Raw genomic sequence first — 19,415 nt, 5'->3', positions numbered from 1 at the left:
GAGAAAAGTAGAAGGATTTGAAACCTTGTCCCAAGAGACATTTTGAAGTATTGTGAGCAGAATTTGATGGACAATTTTGGTGATAGCTGAAAGACCCAAATGTAGAAAGAACTATGGCCTGTGCAGGCTTAGTTTATAAGGGGAAGAAATAGCTTCATCTGGACTGGGCTAGAGCCAGTTTGTGTGACAGGCTTGCTGCGCTCTGTCTACATTCTGAGATCTTGAGCAGGCTGAGTTTAGAAGAAGTAGAATGCTGTGAGCAGATGAATATGGCAGGGAAAGAAATGAAACTTAGACTGTAGACCATTTTTTCAGCAATTGTTTAAGAGATTGGGCCAGCTGTTCTGTATTGGGACAGCAGAAAGAATGCTTACTCTTTTGAAAGTTAGAGGTCTGCATGTGAAAGTTTTCCTGCTCTTCAAAGTTGGCTTTATTACCTCCTGGATTAACAAATTCGATAGCCCATCCAGTACTAGGAGTATAACAAATGCAGGAAAGAAAGGGTCATTACATTTGCAACATGGTTTAGTTTTTGGCAATGACTACTAGACAATGTGAGCCAGAGTTATTGGAATCTCTGTGTGCAAGATCAGTGGAACCATGAGGATGAACTGTAGGTTACAGTGGAAACACCAGAATTTTTGAAGGTACCAGGACCATGGGATAGTTACTAAGGAGACCTGCCAGCCCAGGATGGACTGTTCCCCAGGCTGTGAGCAGCCCGGTGGGAGGAACAAAATTTGAACCACAGAGACTTCATCATGGGTCCCAGGTAGACACAGAACTGCAGGATTTGATGTTTGTCCATTTTTTTTTTTTTTTGTATCTTGTATTGGTTCAGTCTTTCCTTGCTATGATCAATTCCATCCTTTTAGTGTGAATGTTTATTCTGTGTCATCATGTGGTTTTGGTTTACAGGTTCACTGATAAGAGACCTTGTACTATGGAGATGTTTGAACACTACTGGGATTGATAAAAACTATGAGAACTTTAAAAATTTAAATTTGGGCTGGAGAGATGGCATAGCAGTTAAGGCACTTGCCTAGAAAGACAAAGAACCCAGGTTCAATTACCCAGGACCCATGTAAGCCAGATGCACAAGATGGCACATATGTCTGGAGTTTGTTTGCAACAGCTAGAGGCCCTGATGCACCTATTTTCTCTCTCTCTCTCTCATAAATAAATAAAAATAAAAAAATAAACTCCATTGCATTTTACAGCATGGATGGTCATCAGTTTGTGGGGGCCAGGGTAGAATGTGATGGTTTGAAGATGATGCCCCCATAAACTCATGTGTTCTGAATGAATGGTCTCTAGCTGGTGGCAATTTGGAAGACAGAGGAGGTGTGTTTTTTGGGGTGGGCTTTCAGGTATTATAGCCAGCTCCCTCTTATCAGAACTCAGCTCCCTCCTATCAGAACTGTTTTCCACCTATTGTGGCAGAGGTGACAATTCAGCCTCTGCTCATGCTATGCTTTATCCTGCCATCCTGCTTCCTCTGGATTTTTCCTTATAGCCCAATTAAATTAATTAAAATTAATTAAAAATTTATTGTTGACTGATTGATTTATGAGAGAGAGAGAGAGAAAGAGAGAATGGGTGCACCATGGCCTCTAGCCACTGTAAACAAACTCCAGATGCATGTGCCACCATGTGTATCTGGTTTATGTGGGTTTTGGGGAGTCAAACCTAGGTCTTTAGGCTTCACAGCAAAGTGCCTTAACTATTAAGCAATCTTTCCAGCCCATAGCCTGGTTTTTGATAGGGTTGTTTATTTTTCATTATTTAGTTTTTTCAGTTCTTTTCATATCCTAGATATTAATCCTCTGTCAGATGCATAGCTGGCAAAACTTTCCCCCCATTCTGAAGGCTGCTTCTCTGCCGTATTCACAGTATCCTTTGCTGTGAGATTCCACTGAACGATTAGTTGTCTTACTTTCTGAGCAATTAGGGTTCTATTCAGAAAGACTTTACCTATGCCTGTATGTTGAAATATTTCCTCCAATTTTTTCCTTAGAAGTTTCAGTTTCAAATCTGATATTAAGGTCTTTGATCCCTTTGGAGTCAATTCCTATGCATGAAGAGAGTTAAAGTTCTAGTTTTACTCTTTGGTATCCAATTTTCCCAGAACCATTTATTAAAGAGGTTGTCTTTTCTCCAGTGAATATTTTTGTATTTTTGTCAAAAATCAGATAACTGTAGCTGCCTGGATTTATAACAGGGTCCTTAATTTTGTTCCATTGATCTACATGTCTGTATTTGTGCCAGTACTATGATATTGTTGTTACTATGACTTTATAAGATACTTCAAAATCAGGCATGGTGATACCTTTGCCTTATTTTTGTTTTTTAGGCATGCTTTGGCCATCTGAGTCTTTTGTACTTCCAAATGAATTTTAGGACTTTTTTTTTTTTTTCTATTTCAGTACTGGTTGCCACTGGAATTTTGATGGTGACTGAATTAAATTTGTAGATTGCTTTTGGTAAGATAGCCTGTTTCACAGTATTAATTATTCCAATCCATGAAAATGGAACATCTTTCTACCTCCTAGTATGTTCTTTGATTGCTTTCTTGAGTGCTTTAAAGTTTTCATTGTAGAGGTCTTTTACTTACTTGATAGGTTTATTCCAAGATATTTTTATTTTTTTGAGGCAACTGTAAATGGGAGTATTTCATTAATTAATTGTTAACATGTTTGTTATTGATATATTGAAAGCCTAATGATTTCTGTATGTTAATTTTGTATTCTGCTATTTTGCCAAAATTGCTTGACAGCTCTACCAGCTTTCTCATAGAATATTGGGGTTCCTTATGTATAGAAACATATCATCTGCAAGTAATAATAATTTGACTTCTTCCTTTCCATTTGCATCCATTTCATCTGTGTCTCTTGTCTAATTGCTGTAGCTAAGACTTCCAGTATGAACACTCCACTGTCACTTCTTCTCAGCACTTTGGTGAGTTTTCAGTCACCTCAGTGGTCACTACATTCTGAAAAGAGAAGCTTCTCTAGCTAAAAGTGACGGTAGCATTAATAAAAGGATATAAGCATAAAGATTTAGAGGGCAGTTTGGTAGGCACAATATATACATTTAGTCAGACATAGTAGTGGTTTCCTCCCTAGGGTTTATGACCTCCCAGCCATATGCTGTTTTTTTTTTGAAAGTTTATATTGACAGCTTCCACAGGTATAGACAATAAACCATGATAATTCCCAGCCACTGTTTTCCCGTTATCCCCTCTCAAATCCACCACCCTCCAGTGAATCTCTTCTTTGCATCAGTCATATGTATATATATATATGTGTGTGTGTGTGTGTGTGTGTGTGTGTGTGTGTGTGTGTGTGTGTGTGTCTGTGTCTGGGTGTGTTTCTTTGAGGTAGGGTCTTGCTCTAGCCCAGGCTGACCTGGAATTACTTTCAGGCTGGTCTGAATTCACAGCAGTCCTCCTACCTCAGCCTCCCAAGTGTGGGATTAAAGGTGTGCACCTCCATGACCAGCTTCTCTTCTATTTTGATGACATCATTTTCTCCTCTATTATGAAGGTCTTGTGTAGTTAGTGACAGTAAGGTCATTAATATTAAGGCCATTTTGTGTCTGAAAGGCAACATTGTAAGCAGTCCTTTTTCTTTGGCTCTTCCATTCTTTCTGCTACCTCTTCCACAATGGACCTCAGGGTCCATGGGGGGTGGTGATAAAGCTGTCTTACTTAGTGCTGAACACTCCATTGCCATGTCTCAGCACTATGATGACTTTTGAGCTAGTCCAGGCATCTGAAAAGAGAAGCTTCTCTAACCAAAAATGGGCATAGCAGTAATATATGGGCATAAACAGAAACAAAAAAGTGCATAAAGTGGTGATAGGCTTTTGATTAGGTTTTCAGCAGTAAGCAGGAATTCCCTCCCATGGAGCAGGTCTCAAGTCCAGAGTGCCTTTGTTTTTCCCATAGCAAAAATGTCACCATTGGCCTGTCTGTCCAGCATAGAACTTGCAGAGTCCACTGTTGGTTGATGACTTTTCTCCCCAAGCAGGCTGGACAGCTCTTTCCGTCATCCTGACAGCTGGTCACCAGGGAGGAGGCCTCCAGCTCAGCTCCAGCTTGATTTCTCCGTGCTCTGCAGCTCAAGCACGTGCAGTTTTCAGCAACAGGGCCTGCCATCTAGTTCTGGTGGGCAACCAAGGGTATTTTATGCCCAGAATTGTTGGGATTTCTCAAAGGAGAAAGAGAGAGAAAGGGAGGAGAGAGAGAGTGTGCATACAGGAGCCTCTAGCCACTGCAAGCAAACTCCAGATACATGCTGCACTTTGTGCATCTGGCTTTACGTGGGTACTGGGGACTTGAACTTGGGCCATTAGGCTTTTAAAGCATACACCTGTAGCTGCTGAGCCGTTCATCAGCCCTCAGGTTTGATCTCTTCATAGTGTCCCTAATGTATTGAAATTCCTGCTAATGCCTTCAAATTAATTTTTCCGTTTCCTTGTTGGAATGTTCCAAATATTCTACCTTGTCTTCAAGTTCAAATGGTCTGTTGTCTCCTTGATCCATTCTACTGGTGAGACTTTCTATAGGGTTTTGTTTAGTTTTTTTCTTTTCTTTTTAGTTTGACTTATTGTGTGGGTTTTTTTGTTTGTTTGTTTCCAGTATTTCAGATCATTTTTTTTTCTTCAATGTTGCTATTTCCTTACTGTGGGCTTGTTTCAGCTGGATAAGCTGACCAGCTGGTCTAAGTGGCTGTGTGCGGGGAGGGGTGGCTGGGATCCCTTGGTGTCCTGCAATCTCCAGTGGCGTTCCTTCCCAATGCTGGTGTATGGGGAAGGAGAGGTTGTAGGATATTGTCGGGGTTCTTCTGGGGCAGTCGAGCTGGTTCCTGTTTGCACCGTCATAGTCTTTTGAGTGTTGTGGGGCCAGCGTGAGTGGGCGAGTCCCGTCCCAGCAGTTCCTAGTGCTCTTGCTGGCTCCGGCAGGCCTGGGTGGTGAGCAGAAGCCCTTCAGGTCTACCAGCTGCAGCCTCGTTACCTGAGTGCTGGAAGCTCTTAGCTCCCTCCTGCTTCTCACCTGGCTTTAAAAGTTCCCTACACATTTTGACTTTTTCAAAACAGGACATTGTGATATCTTGACTCTCCACCCCCAGCAACTACTGACTGTTTACCTATCCTCTGGGAGGGTTGGAGCCTGGCTAGCTCCCACCCCCTCCCACCAATCCATGGTGGATCCTTTGGTTTTGGGGGAGGTTTGAGCTATGTTGACAACAGTTTTGGCCAGCATGCCATTTTTCCTCTTGTAGAAAGTATCTGTCCTTAGACACTGCAAGTTCATGGAAACAAGATGTTTCCTAGGAAGCAACCTTCTGTCAATGCCCTGCTTTCAGATCCGTCTCCAGGCACAACAGCTACCCTCTCTCTGGTAAACAAGGCCCAGTATCTTCTGGTAAACACAGCGAGTGCCATGGAACTTCAGCAGCAGTTACGTGCCAGGTAAGATCCTTTCCCTGGGGCCAGTAGACAGGTGCACCTCTTTGTCCCTGGAAGTAGGTCTGCCATTCACTTGGAATGGAAAGATCTGAGGGTCAGTGAGTTCAGACATTTCAGTTGCAGACGAGGAAGAGAAGTCAGCAAGCCCTTTGGGCCAGCTCCCTTTAGTCCTGTTTACCATCTGCGGCAGCCAGCTTAGTTACTGAACAGATACCAGAGACCATCAACTTATAAAGAGAAGTATGTTTTGACGCAGTTACAGAGGTTTCTATCCGTGATTGGTGGTCCTGTTGCTTTGGACCATGGTGACACAACACAGCCCTAGTGCATGGTAGGACAAAACCACTTTACTTATGGTAGGGGAATGAAACAAAGAGAGAGAGAGCTGAGGATTCCACAGTTTATCCCCACTGACCCAAAGACCTTCCAGAAAGCCTCAATTCTTAAAATTTCCACCATCTCTCATGTGGACCTTTGAGGATGTTTAAGATCCAAGCTACAATCTTTCTTGTCACCTTAAAGGTAAAGAGTAGAAAAACCCTAGCTCTCATTATTTTTTTTATCATTCTTAATCTAATTTTAATTGTATTGTTATCAACTTGACCCAATTTCATTGCTTACCCTCCCACTGTCCTCTGTTCCTCAGGAGCCCTGCCCTATTTTACAAGTCATTCTGAAGACTGAAAAGGAATGCTTGTGAAAACATTTTATTTTATTCACTAATTTACTTTTTTCATGTGCATGTTCATATGTGTACAGGGGTGTGTGCATGTATGTGTGAGTGCCTGTGGATGCTAGAGGACAACCTTGGCTGTTGTCCTCATGCATCATCTACCTTTTTTTTGAGCCAGAGTCTCTCACTGGCCTGGAGTCATCAAATTGATAGGTTAAAGTGACTGGCTAGTGAGCCCCACAGATCTGCTTATACGTTATAGTCCTTATATGTTATAGTCCTCTATCCCCTTGCCCCAGCTCCTGTTACCCTGGGGGACCTCCTTCAGTGGAGTTAAGGTATACACTGTGGGGTCATGAAGGCCTCAGTCAGTCCCTGTGGGGTTATGGGGGGACTGTGTCACAGGGTATTCCTATGCACTCTGTGGCTTTTACAATCGTTCCACTTCCTTTTCTGCAATGTTTCCTGTTGGCAGTCTAATTTAGTGTTGAGTTCTCTGTAGCCTCTGGATTTCTACTTTGATAGGTTTTAATTGATCACTGTGTCTGTCACCATTGCCCTGGAGCTGGTTGTCAGGCTATCAGTAAGAGCAGTGTTCATGTTGCCTCTTCCTCTGCAGTTTCTCCTGGGCCTTGGCAAATGAGGTAGAGTTGGCTTGTCTTGTGGTGGACAGTTGGCTATCTTCTTGTTATATCAATGAATCTTGATTCTCATGTTTTTTTCTGCTATCTGTAAAATAACCCTGATTTTTTTTATATGGGTTCTGGGGATCAAACTCGGGACCTCATGCTTATGAGGTAAGTACTTCACTGACCCAGCTGTTTCCTCATCACTGTGAAAGCACTTTAATTGCAACTGGGATTTATTTGTAAGGTCTATCAGCAAGACATAGCGAGTGCCCTTGCTTACCCTTTCCTATCCAGTGATGTCCTGATGGACTGGATTATGACAGCCCCCCTTGCTCTTTAGAGAAGCCAAACAATGCAGGGAGGTAATTAGGAAAATCACCCAGCTGTTAGGCCAGAGTGTGGCAGGCATGGCCTCTTCATTCTTACATCATTAGCCAGGGAGGCAGGTGCACACCCCTAGAGGCACTGTCATTCTCATGTGCCACATGATCTTGTGTATGCTTAAAAGTAGCCAAGGACATCTTAACCTCTACAAGAGATGGGTTATGTAGAGTGTAGTTTCCTGTTTCAAGTGTTTTGTGACATTGTACGATAGTGTTCCTTGGCTGTGGGACACTTTTATTCCTTTGGAGGAGAACTGTGAAGCAGCTATGGAATTTCCAGTATTCACCGAGTATTCTCAGCACAGAAGGACCTTCCTCTCCAGGCACTTACATCTGAGAGTGGATCTGCAGTTTCCTGAGGTCCTTGAGTTAGAAGCTTGTTGCAACTGCTCCCTACCAGCAGGGGGAGACATTTCCCACTAGCTGGCTTATAGCAGGACTAGAGGGGCAGGTGTTAGAGCTGCAGTCAAGCCTGTGACCAGGACGCATGCTTGGGATTTCTCTGTGCTCTATTGGACAGTTTGATGCACTGGAATTTGCATGCTACCTAAGATAGATTTCAGACATAAATCTTCCCCTTTCACACAACACAAAGCAGGCGTATACAACTCAGAAAGAATCCAGATCAAAGGACCGGAAGAGTTAACCCTCTTACCTTGGACCAGCAACTGCAATTCTTTTAGGTGATGGGTGCTATGCACAGTTCATGCTGAAGGTAAAGTTCATTATCCAGGATTCTGGCTTGCACATGGGCTGTCATTCAGGAAGGACTGAACTGTGGTGTCAACCCTTCTCCCCCAGTCCATTGCCCTTCAGTTCTGTCCTCAGGGCACATTCCACCATGCCCAGGGAGCATGTCTTCGTACCTCCCAGCAACTTAACATTAACTTAAACATTCTAGAAATTTATAAAAGTAACTAAAGTGACAAAATCCTAAGCACACAGCTCAGTGAATTTTTACAGTTGTGTGTACACAGACAGCCTGTACCCAGATCAAGTATGGAACACGGTCCCTGAATTTCCCTTGTCCCCATCTGAGTCACCACTCCTGAAGCACTCCGTTATCCTGGCTTCTTTCATTGCAGAGCCTGGACTTAACATGCAGACTTTATTTTTGTGTTGAGAGTTTTCAGTCTGGTTTCCAGTTTCTGTCTGGGGTGGAGTGATGCATGAAAGCACAGAGAACCCTTTTGCAGAAGCTAAGCTAATGGCAGTAAACAGGAAAGAAAAATTTTTTTGAAAAAGTGTCACTCTAGCCCAGGCTAACCCAAAACTCACTCTGTAGTTCAGGATGGCCTCAAACTTAGGGTGATCCTCCTACCTCAGACTCCTGAGTGCTAAGATTAAAGGCATGTACCACTATGCCTAGCTTTAGTAAACAAAAGTTTAAAATGAGCATGGGATAAACCAGATATGGAAGTAGAGTCTTGAGGATTTGGAGTTCAAGGTCATCTGCAGCTATATACTGAGTATGAGGCCAGCCTGAGCTACTGAGACCCTGTCTCAAAAAATGCAAAAATGATGTGGCTAGGGAGATGGCTCCATGCTTAAATGTACTTGCTTGCAAAGCCTGCTGGTCTGAGTTCAGTTCTTCAGCACCAACATAAAGCCAGGTGCACAAAGTGGCTCATATGTCTGGAGATTCTTTGCAGTGGCAAAAGGCTGTGGTGTGGCCCATATGCTCTCTCTCAAATAAAATTTAAAAAAAATTTTTTTTGGGCTTTTCAGCATAGGGTCTCACTCTGGTCCAGGCTGACCTGAAATTAACTATGTAGTCTCAGGGTGGCCTCAAACTCACGATGATCCTCCTACCTCTGCCTCCCGAGTGCTGGGATTAAAGGCGTGAGCCACCACACCCGGCTAAAATAAAATATTTTTTAAAAACAAAAAAGGAAAATAACTGGGCTGAGGATGTAGTTCAGTTAGTAGATGCATAAATACCTAATACTTATGAAGCTCTGGGTTTGACCCCACTGCCACATAAACTAGGTGTGGTGGTACATGCCTATGAACTCAGCACTTGGGAGATAGAGGAGTTCAAGTCATCCTTTACTACATAGTGAATCCTTTACTAGATAGTGAATTCAAAGCCAGCCTGGGCTACATGGAACCCTGTCTCAACAACCCCTACCTCCAGCTACACTCAAGCAAAAGGACAGAAAAATATAAGGTGTTGATTGAAACTTCCAATAGGACAGAAGTTATGCATAATATCCTCTAGTTGGGCATGGTGGGGCATGTGAAATAACCTGGAGGCAGAAGCAGGAGGATTGCAAAGTTGAGGTCAGACTGAGCAGCAATGAGGCCTCTTGTTGTTTTCTGTCTTTCTAAGCTTTGGTGTCCAGAGGGAGCACAGTCTGGGTGCTTTGCGGGGCCTTGGTTAGTGCAGCCTGCTGACGGCTCCTCAAATCGTGTGCCCTGGCCCACTGCATAGAATGAGCATTTCCCAGAAGCTAACTCACCTGGCCTTTGTTTATCTAGTTCCCAAGGCCCTTCATCTCTTCAGATCACACCCATTCACCTTTTGCCTGCCTCCTGTGGGCTTCTCTCTGGAAAGAGGACCATATCCCTGGGGGAGGCTGTGGCAATGTCTTTTAAAACATAACATTTATTTATTTTTCTTTGGGAGAAAGGGACAGAATGAGGCAGACAGAGAGAGGAAGAGAGAGAAGAGAGAGAGAGTATTGGCATATGATGCAATTAGGTTCGCATTGCTGGCAGAAATCACCTGATCAAGAGAAGCTTTTGGAGAAAAAAGGGGTTTATTTTGGCGTACAGACTTGAGGGGATGCTCCATGATGGCAGGGGAAAACAATGGCATGAGCAGAGGGTGGACATCACCCCCTGGCCAACATAAGTTGGACCATAGCAACAGGAGACTGTGCCAAACACTGGCAAATGGAAACTGGCTTTAACACCCCTAAGCCTGCCCCTAACAATACACCACCTCCAGGAGGCTTTAATTTCCAATTGCCATCAGCTTGGGAACCTAGCATCCAGAACACCTAAGTTTGTGGGGGACACTTGGATGCTTTTTGCCACTGCAAACAAACTATAGGGGAATGTGCCACTTTGTGCATCTGGCTTTATGTGGGTACTAGGGAACTGAACCTAGGCCAGCAGGCTTTGTGAGCAAATGTTTTTAACCACTGAGCTATCTTTCCAGCTCCAAGGCTATGTCTTTAACAGATGAATGGCTTTTGGCTTTACACGCATGGGAGAGGTTTGTTGTAACTCTCCAGGCCTCAGGGCAAGAAGGGGGTGGCATGGGCAGGCATGTTGACTACTGCAACAGGGAAGGCACTTGCTACCTCCCTCCACTTACCCTTCTTGGTCTGTCTGAACAGTGATAATAATGGAAAGGAGGAAGTACTCCCAATGAAAGATCTCATCTCCCGTTTCCGTGCCAATATTATCACCAATGGAACAAAGGCTTTTGAAGAAGAGGAATGGCAAGAGCTTTCAATTGGCTCTTTGCGTTTCCAGGTAGGTTCTGGAAAGTTGGGATGAAGTTCTATTTTCTTTATTTTTTGAGATTTAAAATTTTTTTATTTTTATTTACTTGAGAGAGACAGGAAGAGAGAGGGAGGGAGGGAGAGAGAGAAAGACAGAGAGAGAGAGAGTGAGAACAAGCATCACACCAGGGACTCCAGCCACTGCAAACAAACTCAAGATACATGCACCACCTTGTGCCTCTGGCTTATGTGGGTACTGGGGAATTGAACCTTTTGGCTTCATAGGCAAGTGCTTAACTGCTAAGCCATCTCTCCAACCCTCTTCTTTGATTTTTTGAGGTAGGTTTTACTCTAGCCCAGGCTGACCTGGAATTCACTATGTAGTCTCAGGCTGGCCTTGAACTCACAGCCATTCTCCTATCTCTGCCTCCTGAGTGCTGGGATTAAAGGCATGTGCCACTATATCTGACTCTATTATCTGTCTTGAAAAGTTGCTACTAACATTTTTTTTCAATTTCATCTATTTTTTTTTTTTTATAATTTCACCTATTTTTATTAGAAGGAATCTTGAATTCAACATGGCTTTTCAAATTTCTTTATTTCAAATATGCAGGACCTGCTACCAACATTTGACCTGAACCTAGAACTGAATGGTGGCAGGTGTCCTCCCCATGCCTCCTAGCCTGTTACTCACAAAATCTCAGCAGGAGGGTATGTGACCCAGCACTTTGGGGTCTCTTGGGATGATGCATACTTTATGCTCCATGAGGATGTCCACAGTGGGGTTCATGTTAGAAAACAGTGTGCCCATCTTGACTATCGGAGGGTCCAGTACGACCTCTCTGCATCACATCTTGCTGGAATGTTTTTCTGGGATGCTTTGTCTACAACAGCTCATCTTCCTGAACGTTGTGCTTTCTGGCTTTTAGAGGGAGCCCTAAAAACCTGCAGCCCCTCAGTGCCCATGACCACTGCTGCTCCTCCACCTCCTCTTTCCCCTCCTCTTCCTCTTTCTCATCCTCCTTCACTTCCCCATTCTCTTCTTCTTCTCTTTCCCTTCCTTCCCATCTTCCTCCTCTTCCTCTCCCCGCCCCCCCCCTCTGGCTTCTTTCCATGATGGCAGCTAGGGAGGAGATTGAGGTCGGATGCAAAGCTGCTGTCGTCTTCTCTCCCAAACTAGGTTTCCTAACTGTTTGCTGTGGGCGCCAAGGATGTGAGAATGTCCCAGGCTGGCATCTGCACTCCCCGCACGATGACCAGGCTCAGGAAGCTAGCCCTGCTCATCTCTCTGCCTCTGGCCTTGACCTTCCCATCATCCCCCAGACAAGCCAACTTTCCTGCCTCAGTGCCTCTGCTGTTGCTATCCTTTCTGCTAGCCATGATGCTCCAGGGTCTTGGCTCAGAGTTCACCTCCTTGGAAGGTGACCCGAAGGATCCCACTCTGTCTGATTTTCCCCCAGCTTTGGCTCTAGGGAAGGACTTAGAACAGTGGCCGAGTCACTGTCCAATAAGAGGTTGTTGAGGGAATGGGTACTCAGGAACCAGAAAGCAAAGTTGGGGCAAAAGGACAGCTTGTCTGTAGAGAATGCGCTCAGTTCTTCAGTGGGAATGCAGTTGTTTTAATCACAGCAGGGTATAAGCTGGTGGCCATGTGGCTGCTTTGTGTCTAGGCTCTTCACTCAAGTGGAAGAGCTCTCTAACATCAGGAAAAGCAGTACATACTCGTCTAAATCTCTATCAAACGATTCTAGGTTTGGGATGTGGGATGAATGAAAAGCCGTGTGGTATAGCCAACGGTCCCAGAAGCTCCCCTAGCTTCGTTTTTCCTTGGCAGCTACTCCACCTTGGAAATCAGTCTCTTTGTCACAGATCTTTTTTTTGTAGCAGCCCGCCTGACCTTTTACCGCATCCTGCACCCTGACTTCCTTCTCCTTCTTCCTCCCCATCATTGTTTCTGCCGTTCTAGAAGGACCCACGCCTGCATATCCTGCCATGCACACATGCAGACTAAATATACCTTCTTAATTATGTGGAGAGAGTGAAGGATGGAGGGCAAAAGGAAGAAAGGAAAGAGATAAGGAGGGAACAAGAGCTAAACTACACTGGGTTCATTATCAAAAACTTACCTGAACTGGGCATGGTGATGCATGCCTTTAATCCCAGCACTCAGGAGGCAGAGTTAGGAAGATCACTGTGAGTTCAAGGCCAGTCTGGAGCTAAAGAGCGAGTTCCAGGTCAACCTGGGTTGCAGTGATACCCTACCTTGAAAATAAAAAGGAGTGTACCTGATGACAGGGGCCTGAGGACAGAAGTAGTAGAGTCTCATGAAGAAACGTTTCTGAGGAGGTGTCTCAGCAGGCTTTGCTGTCTTTAGGCCACTATTCCTGAAGTACAGCAGCTAATAAAACTTAACTCCCAGCACTTGGGAGGCAGAAGTAGGAGGATCGCCATGAGTTTGAGGCCACCCTGAGACTACATAGTGAATTCCAGGTCAGCCTGGGCTAAACTGAGACCCTTCCTCAAAAAAAAAGTATTGTCGATGACAATGCTCAGTGCTGCCGCACTTGTAACACAGCTGGGAAGCAACACTACGGGTGGCATCCAGTCATAGCCACGTTTGTTCCTGTTGGCTGAACATCATTCAAGGAAACTGATCCTTTAAAAACCCCAAGTATGAGAGAGAATTATGAATTAAGAATTTCACTGCAAAATTATTGATGACAGCTATATTAGTGACTTTTCCTACTGTGGTCTTTATAAGAAGCAACTTAAAGGAGGAAGGGTTGATTTTGGCCCATAGTTTGGGAAGGCCTGGCTTTGGGAACGCCTCTTGCTGTGGCAGCAAGAGAACAAGGCTGCTTGTTCACACCTCAGAGGATCAACGAGCAGACAGGGGCAGGAAGGCTACCCCGGACCCACTTCCTCTAAGAGGTTCTGCTTGCTAAGTTTCCAAACCTTCCAAAATAGTGCTACCAGCTGGAGACCAAGTGTTGAAACCACAAGCTTGTGGGGGACATTGAATATTTAATCCATAACAACAAAGCATTAGAAACTACTTGCATGGCTTTAAAGTAAAGAGCGAAGTATATTTACTGACAGAGATATCAAGCAGTCCATCCCGCAAGTTGCAAACTCCAAGGAAGACGTAGTTATTTATGATCTATGAGCTGACATGGGACAATGTCCAGTATTGCCATGGGTGACTGAAAGAGACCCAGATGCAGAAGTATGGGCAGGTGAAGCTCCATTCCCCAGTTTGGGATGACCCACAGCCCGTGTCCAGTGCTTACCTTTAGAATTGGGAAAGGAGGACTCTACTGACTCTTCCATTTTAATTTTTCATGCTCCTGCATTTGATGTATTTCCCATCTTTGCTGTTTTGGTGTGTGTGTGTGTTGTGTGTGTGTGTGTGTGTACAGATGCTCCTTGGGAAGCCAAGTCCTCCTCTATTGCTCTTCCACCTTATTTCCCTGAGGCAGAATTCCTCACCAAGTCCATAGCTCCTGGTTTTTTGGTTAGGTTGACCAGTGAGCCACAGCCATCCTCCGGTCTCTGCTGCCTCAGCACTGGGGTTAAGGCATGTGTGGCCATGCTTGTGCAGCAAGCGTTCATGCCCACTGAGCCGTCTCTTCAGCCCCTTGGCTTTTTTATTTCTTTGTTTTGAGGTAGGGTTTCACTGTCGCCCAGGCTGACCTGGAATTCACTGTGTAGTCTCAGGGTGGCCATGAACTCACAGCAATCCTTCTACATTTGCCTCCCAAGTGCTGGAATTAAAGGTATACACCACCATGCCTGGCTTCCTTGGCTTATTTTTTTTTTTTAAATATTTATGAGCAGGAGGGGAGAGAGACAGAAAGAGAGAGAGAGAGAGGGAGGGAGGGAGAGAATGGGCATACCAGGGCCTCTAGCCACTGCAAACGAATTCCAGACACATGTACCACCATGAGCATCTGGCTTATGTGGGTTCTGGGGCATTGAACCTGTGTCTGTAGGGTTTGCAAGCAAGTACCATAACCACAATCTCTCTAGCCCCCTTGGTTTATTTTTTAATGAACATATATAATAGCAAATGGATCTTAACAGTGGAAAATGATACTAAGAAAAACTTTAAAAGGACAATGTTTTAAGAAGATTAAAAAATTTTTTTGTTGTTTATTCTTATTTATTTGAGTGCAACAGAGAGAGAAAGAGATGGGGGGAGGGGGCGAGAATGGACACACCAGGGCCTCCAGCCACTGCAGACGAACTCCAGATGCGTGCACCCCCTTGTGCATCTGGCTAACGTGGGTCCTGGAGAATGGAGCCTTGAACCAGGGTCCTAAGGCTTCACAGGCAAGTGCTTAACCACTAAGCCATATCTCTAGCCAGAGAAGATTTTTTATTTGAAAAGAGTGTCTGTAAAGTGTTCCTCCTGCCAGTTTGAGAAACTGTTTTAAGAGGACCTATCCACAGAGTGGAAGGATTTTGACCCAAGGTGTTGTCTGTGAGTGGTATCTGGAGTTTAGGCCTGGGTCCCATCCCTGGCATTCCTTCTATAGGTGCCAAGCCTTAGACAGAGAAGCTGAGAGGTCCCTGGACGTTGAGCACACTGGCTTCCTTTCCATCTCAGGGGCTTTCATCCACAGCAGTGAGACTTCCCAGGTCTGGGCTGGGCATCCCTGAGATAGCATCTGGAGTCCTTATAAAGTCCCGCTAAGATTTTGCATGAGGAAATGAGTCCCAGAGAAGTCACCAGCTCACTGAGGGTCACAGGTGAGCACTGGGGCAGAGCTCCTTTCTGGCACACTCCAGTGCCCACAGGTCCTGGGAATCTGGATGTGGGAGCCACAGAGAGGTTATATTTCTGCTGAGTGCCCACCAGCCAGAACGCATGCCATAGCAACCAGCCAGGGCTCATCCAGATTAGGTGAGCACTTCTGGCTTCAGTGAATAGCTTGTATTCATCCATGAGACAGCTGAGGTAAAAATGTCTGTGAGAAAAGTGAGTAGCCAGTACAGAGGTCCCAGCTATTCAGGAGGCTAAGTCAGATAGACCATTTGAGTTCAGGAGTTCAAAGCCAGTGTTGTCAACATATTGATATCCTGTCTCAAAAAAAAATTTTTTATTTATTTATTTTATTTATTTTTTTTTGGTTTTTCGAGGTAGGGTCTCATTCTAGTTCAGGCTGATCTGGAATTCACATGTAGTTTCAGGGTGGCCTCAAATTCATCATGGTAATCCTCCTACCTCTGCCTCCCAAGTGCTGGGATTAAAGGCATGAGCCACCATGCCCAGCTTTGCATTTTTTTATATATGCAATAAGGAGCAATTTTATTACTGCTGAGCTGCAAACTTCATTTTATATGTTAACATTTATGGGGGATTCTCTTTTGCTGTAAAGGCAATTAAAGCAAGGCAGATGACAAGTATCAAAGTTCTGTCACACCGTATGACCCATGTCAAGCAGATGAATATTGTTTTATGTGTGTGATATGTAGATGTGTGCATATGCACATAAAATGAACACAGAATTTTGTTTCCTGCCTCAATTATAAAAACAAATATTTTCCCAGTGTTATTTTAAAGGCCTCCATAGATTAACCTTGATAGTTGCATGATCCCATCACATAGGCATGACATAAATTATGTAACCATTATGTACCAGATGATATTTAAGATGTTACAAGTCTTTCCTCTCAGTAATGTGAGAGCAAAACGAGCATATGGGGCTGAGGAGATGGCGCAGTTGGTGAAGCACGTGCCTTGCAAGCATGAGGATCCAAGTTAGATTCCAAGTGCCCGCATAAAACACTGGGCATGAAGGCACGCGCCTGTGACTCCAACACTGGGGAGGTAGTGACAGGAGGACCCTGGGGCTCACTGGTTGGCCAGTCTGATCTGAGATCTCCAGGCCAATGAGAGTCCCTGTCTCAAAAAAGGGGAGGGAACTTTGAGGATGATGTCTGAGGTTGTCTTCTGGCCGAAATGCATACGCACATATGCATTCATGCACATGCACATATGCATTCATTCACATGCACACACAGACACACACACACAGTAGAGAAATCCTTGAATGTGATTCTGCATTTGTACTTCTGGTTCTTTCCTTAGGTAAAATTTCACATGTGTAATTGCTGCTTGAAGGATAAGGCACCCAAGGGTTTTTTCTGATGGCTTCCTCATAGGGGCCCAGCCCTGGCCAGGTAGTGGTCTCTGTCATCCACAGTTTCTAAGCGCTTTCCTTCTCAGTGTCCCTAGCATTCCCTAAGATGTCTCAAGATTGTCTTCTACGCTTTCTTTCCCTCTGCAGCTCTTAAGCAGCAGCCTTCCAGCTGGAAGTCCACATGGGAGATTCTGTGGTTAGGGTAGTGGCCATCTACATGTGATTCCCCCATGCAAGGTACAAGGGTCTAGTCACTTTTCCCTTCCTATCCACCAGGTTGTGGGGCCTTGTCACAGATGTCAGATGATTTGTATCGACCAGCAAACTGGGCAACGGAATCAAGATGTTTTTCAACAACTTTCTGAGAGTCGCAAGCGAAAGGTAAGTATGATCAGAAAATAGAGCACCCTGCTTGAAAATCCTGGTGCACTATCGACACCAGAGCTATATCACTGGGCTGCCAAGGAACTTTAGAAGTAGAGGGTTGCTGTACTTTTCAAAGCTAATGAGGTACCAGAAAGATCCTGACTTTGTCCTTGTCTCGGTCTTATTTTCCTTTTCATCCAGTGCCTTACTGTTGTTTCATTACACATATTTTTATGCTTTCAGATCTTGTCGCAGATGTAAGCAGTGTAAATATAAGGCAGGGCTGAGATGTTGCAGGGAGGTAGAGTGCTCAGCTAGCTTATGCCTCAGCTTTCCAAGTGCTGGAATTAAATGCATGTGCTACCATATCCAGCTCTTCCCAGGTTTTTAATGGCCGTCTTACATGGATGGCAGACCTTGAGCATTCTAGAAGCTTCTTCATTTTGTACCTTTCATCTTTGGTCTACAGATGCTGGAGAACTTAACTTTCATCATTTGTTCTGAAGGAAAATACAGACTTTTGACATTATTGTCCTTATGCTTTTATGCTGGGGAACAGAGTCAGAGGACAGAGGCTGAGAGCAAGAAGGTCTTCCTGCGGAAAGCTCAGGATATAGGAAAGGCTATAAAGCATGTGCCTGACAAGAAAAGAGTGTGGGGGAATTGTTGGGAAGAACTCTTTGGGGTCTGATGTTAGGACCCTCCTCAAGTCTCCTGCATTTTACTGTATAATGGAGACCTCTTTCAAGCACCTTCTACCCCAGTGACATATGTCTCAGCAAATATTTTTATTTACTTATTTATTTATTTGAGAGTGAGAAAGAGAGAGGGAGAGGGACAGAGAGAGGGAGAGAGAGAGATAGAGAGAGAGAGAGAAGAGAAGAGAAGAGAAGAGAAGAGAAGAGAAGAGAAGAGAAGAGAAGAGAAGAGAAGAAAGAATGGGCACGCCAGGGCCTCCAGCCACTGCACATGAACTCCAGATTCATGTGCCCCCTTGTTCATCTGGCTTATGCAGGTCCTGGAGAGTTGGACCGGGATCCTTTGGCTTTGCAGGCAAAGGCATTAACTGCTAAGCCATCTCTCCAGCCCTTAGCAAATGTTTTTTAACATCTGACATGTTACTTTAACTGTTAAGATAGTATAACTTTTCCTGTCACTATTGGTTTGTTTACAGGTGAACTTTGGCATTTACCTGATGCATGAATCCTTGGATTTGTCTTCTCCATGTGTTCTATCTGTGGGATCTGAGGTACACCCAGTGTTGAAAGAGATTGTGGAATGCCAGGATCCACCTGCTTCTCAGAAACCCCGTGGTGTTATCTCCTAACATCTTTCTCATCAACATTAAAGTTTCTTCTTTTCAATGCTACCTACCATTATTTTGTGTGTGTTCATGTGGGGGGCACAGGAAAACGTTTTTTTTCCCCCATTTTAATGTCTATGAGTTTTATTACATTTTTTTTTCTTATTTCTCTGGCTAGAGTTTCTAGGATGATATCATCCTAGAAAGGAGTAGCGAGGTGAAGTGACATATACCTGTACTCCCAGCACTTGGGAGGAAGAGGTGGGAGGATGGCTGGGAGTATGAGGTCAGTCTGAGACCACCTAGTGAATTCCAGGTCAGCCTGGACTAGAGAAAGACCTTACCTTGAAAGGAAGGAAGGAAGGAAGGAAGGAAGGAAGGAAGGAAGGAAGGAAGGAAGGAAGGAAGGAAAGAAGGAAGGAAGGAAGGAAAGAGTGGCCATCTGTGCCTCTCTCCAACTTTGGCATAAAGTGATAATCATTAAGTATGATTTAGCTGTATAGATTTTCAAAAAAAAATTTTTAGGTTAACTTACAAAGTAATGGGTTTAAAGGCCTAGGAGTAGCTCAGCAGATAGGAGTGCTTGCGCATAAGTATGAGGGCCTTAGGCGGCCTCAGTTTGATCCCCAGCACCTTCATGAAAACCTGGGCATGACCAAATGCACCTGTAACCTCAGATTTATGATAGACAGAAACAGGAGAATCACTGGGGCTTACTGATAAGCCCGTCTGACTTGAAAGCCTGCCACTCTGGATTCAGTGAGAGGAAACAACATGGAAGAGCCATGCAGAATGTTCTCCTCTGGCCTCTGCACATATGAGTAAGGGGCACACACATCTACACAATGCACTCTACATGTACACAACATACCATAGTGCTATATACAGATGGGCCAAAAACTAAAATAGTAAGTTTCAGTTATGACAGTTTCATACATGTGTCATTATACTTTGCCTTAACTGATGATCCATCTCCCCAGTTTGTATC

At 44.4% G+C, this 19,415-nt stretch overlaps 1 protein-coding gene across 1 annotated transcript in view; it reads left to right on the top strand.

Moving 5' to 3' along the window:
• Nucleotides 1–18,493, top strand: part of Mocos (molybdenum cofactor sulfurase) — a 110,960-nt gene extending 92,467 nt beyond the window's left edge. The window contains exons 12-15 of the mRNA XM_004666800.2: nt 5,370–5,475; nt 10,505–10,643; nt 17,035–17,139; nt 18,299–18,493. Coding sequence (XP_004666857.2) covers nt 5,370–5,475; nt 10,505–10,643; nt 17,035–17,139; nt 18,299–18,451 — 503 coding nt within the window. The 3' untranslated portion in view covers nt 18,452–18,493. The remainder of the gene's footprint in view (nt 1–5,369; nt 5,476–10,504; nt 10,644–17,034; nt 17,140–18,298) is intronic.
• The last annotated feature ends 922 nt before the right edge of the window (nt 18,494–19,415 follow it).

Source organism: Jaculus jaculus, chromosome 15 (genome assembly GCF_020740685.1).
Source record: "Jaculus jaculus isolate mJacJac1 chromosome 15, mJacJac1.mat.Y.cur, whole genome shotgun sequence".
Taxonomy (NCBI): Eukaryota; Metazoa; Chordata; class Mammalia; order Rodentia; family Dipodidae; genus Jaculus; species Jaculus jaculus.
Note: the sequence above shows the minus strand (reverse complement) of the source record. Positions and strands in the feature narration are given on the sequence as shown.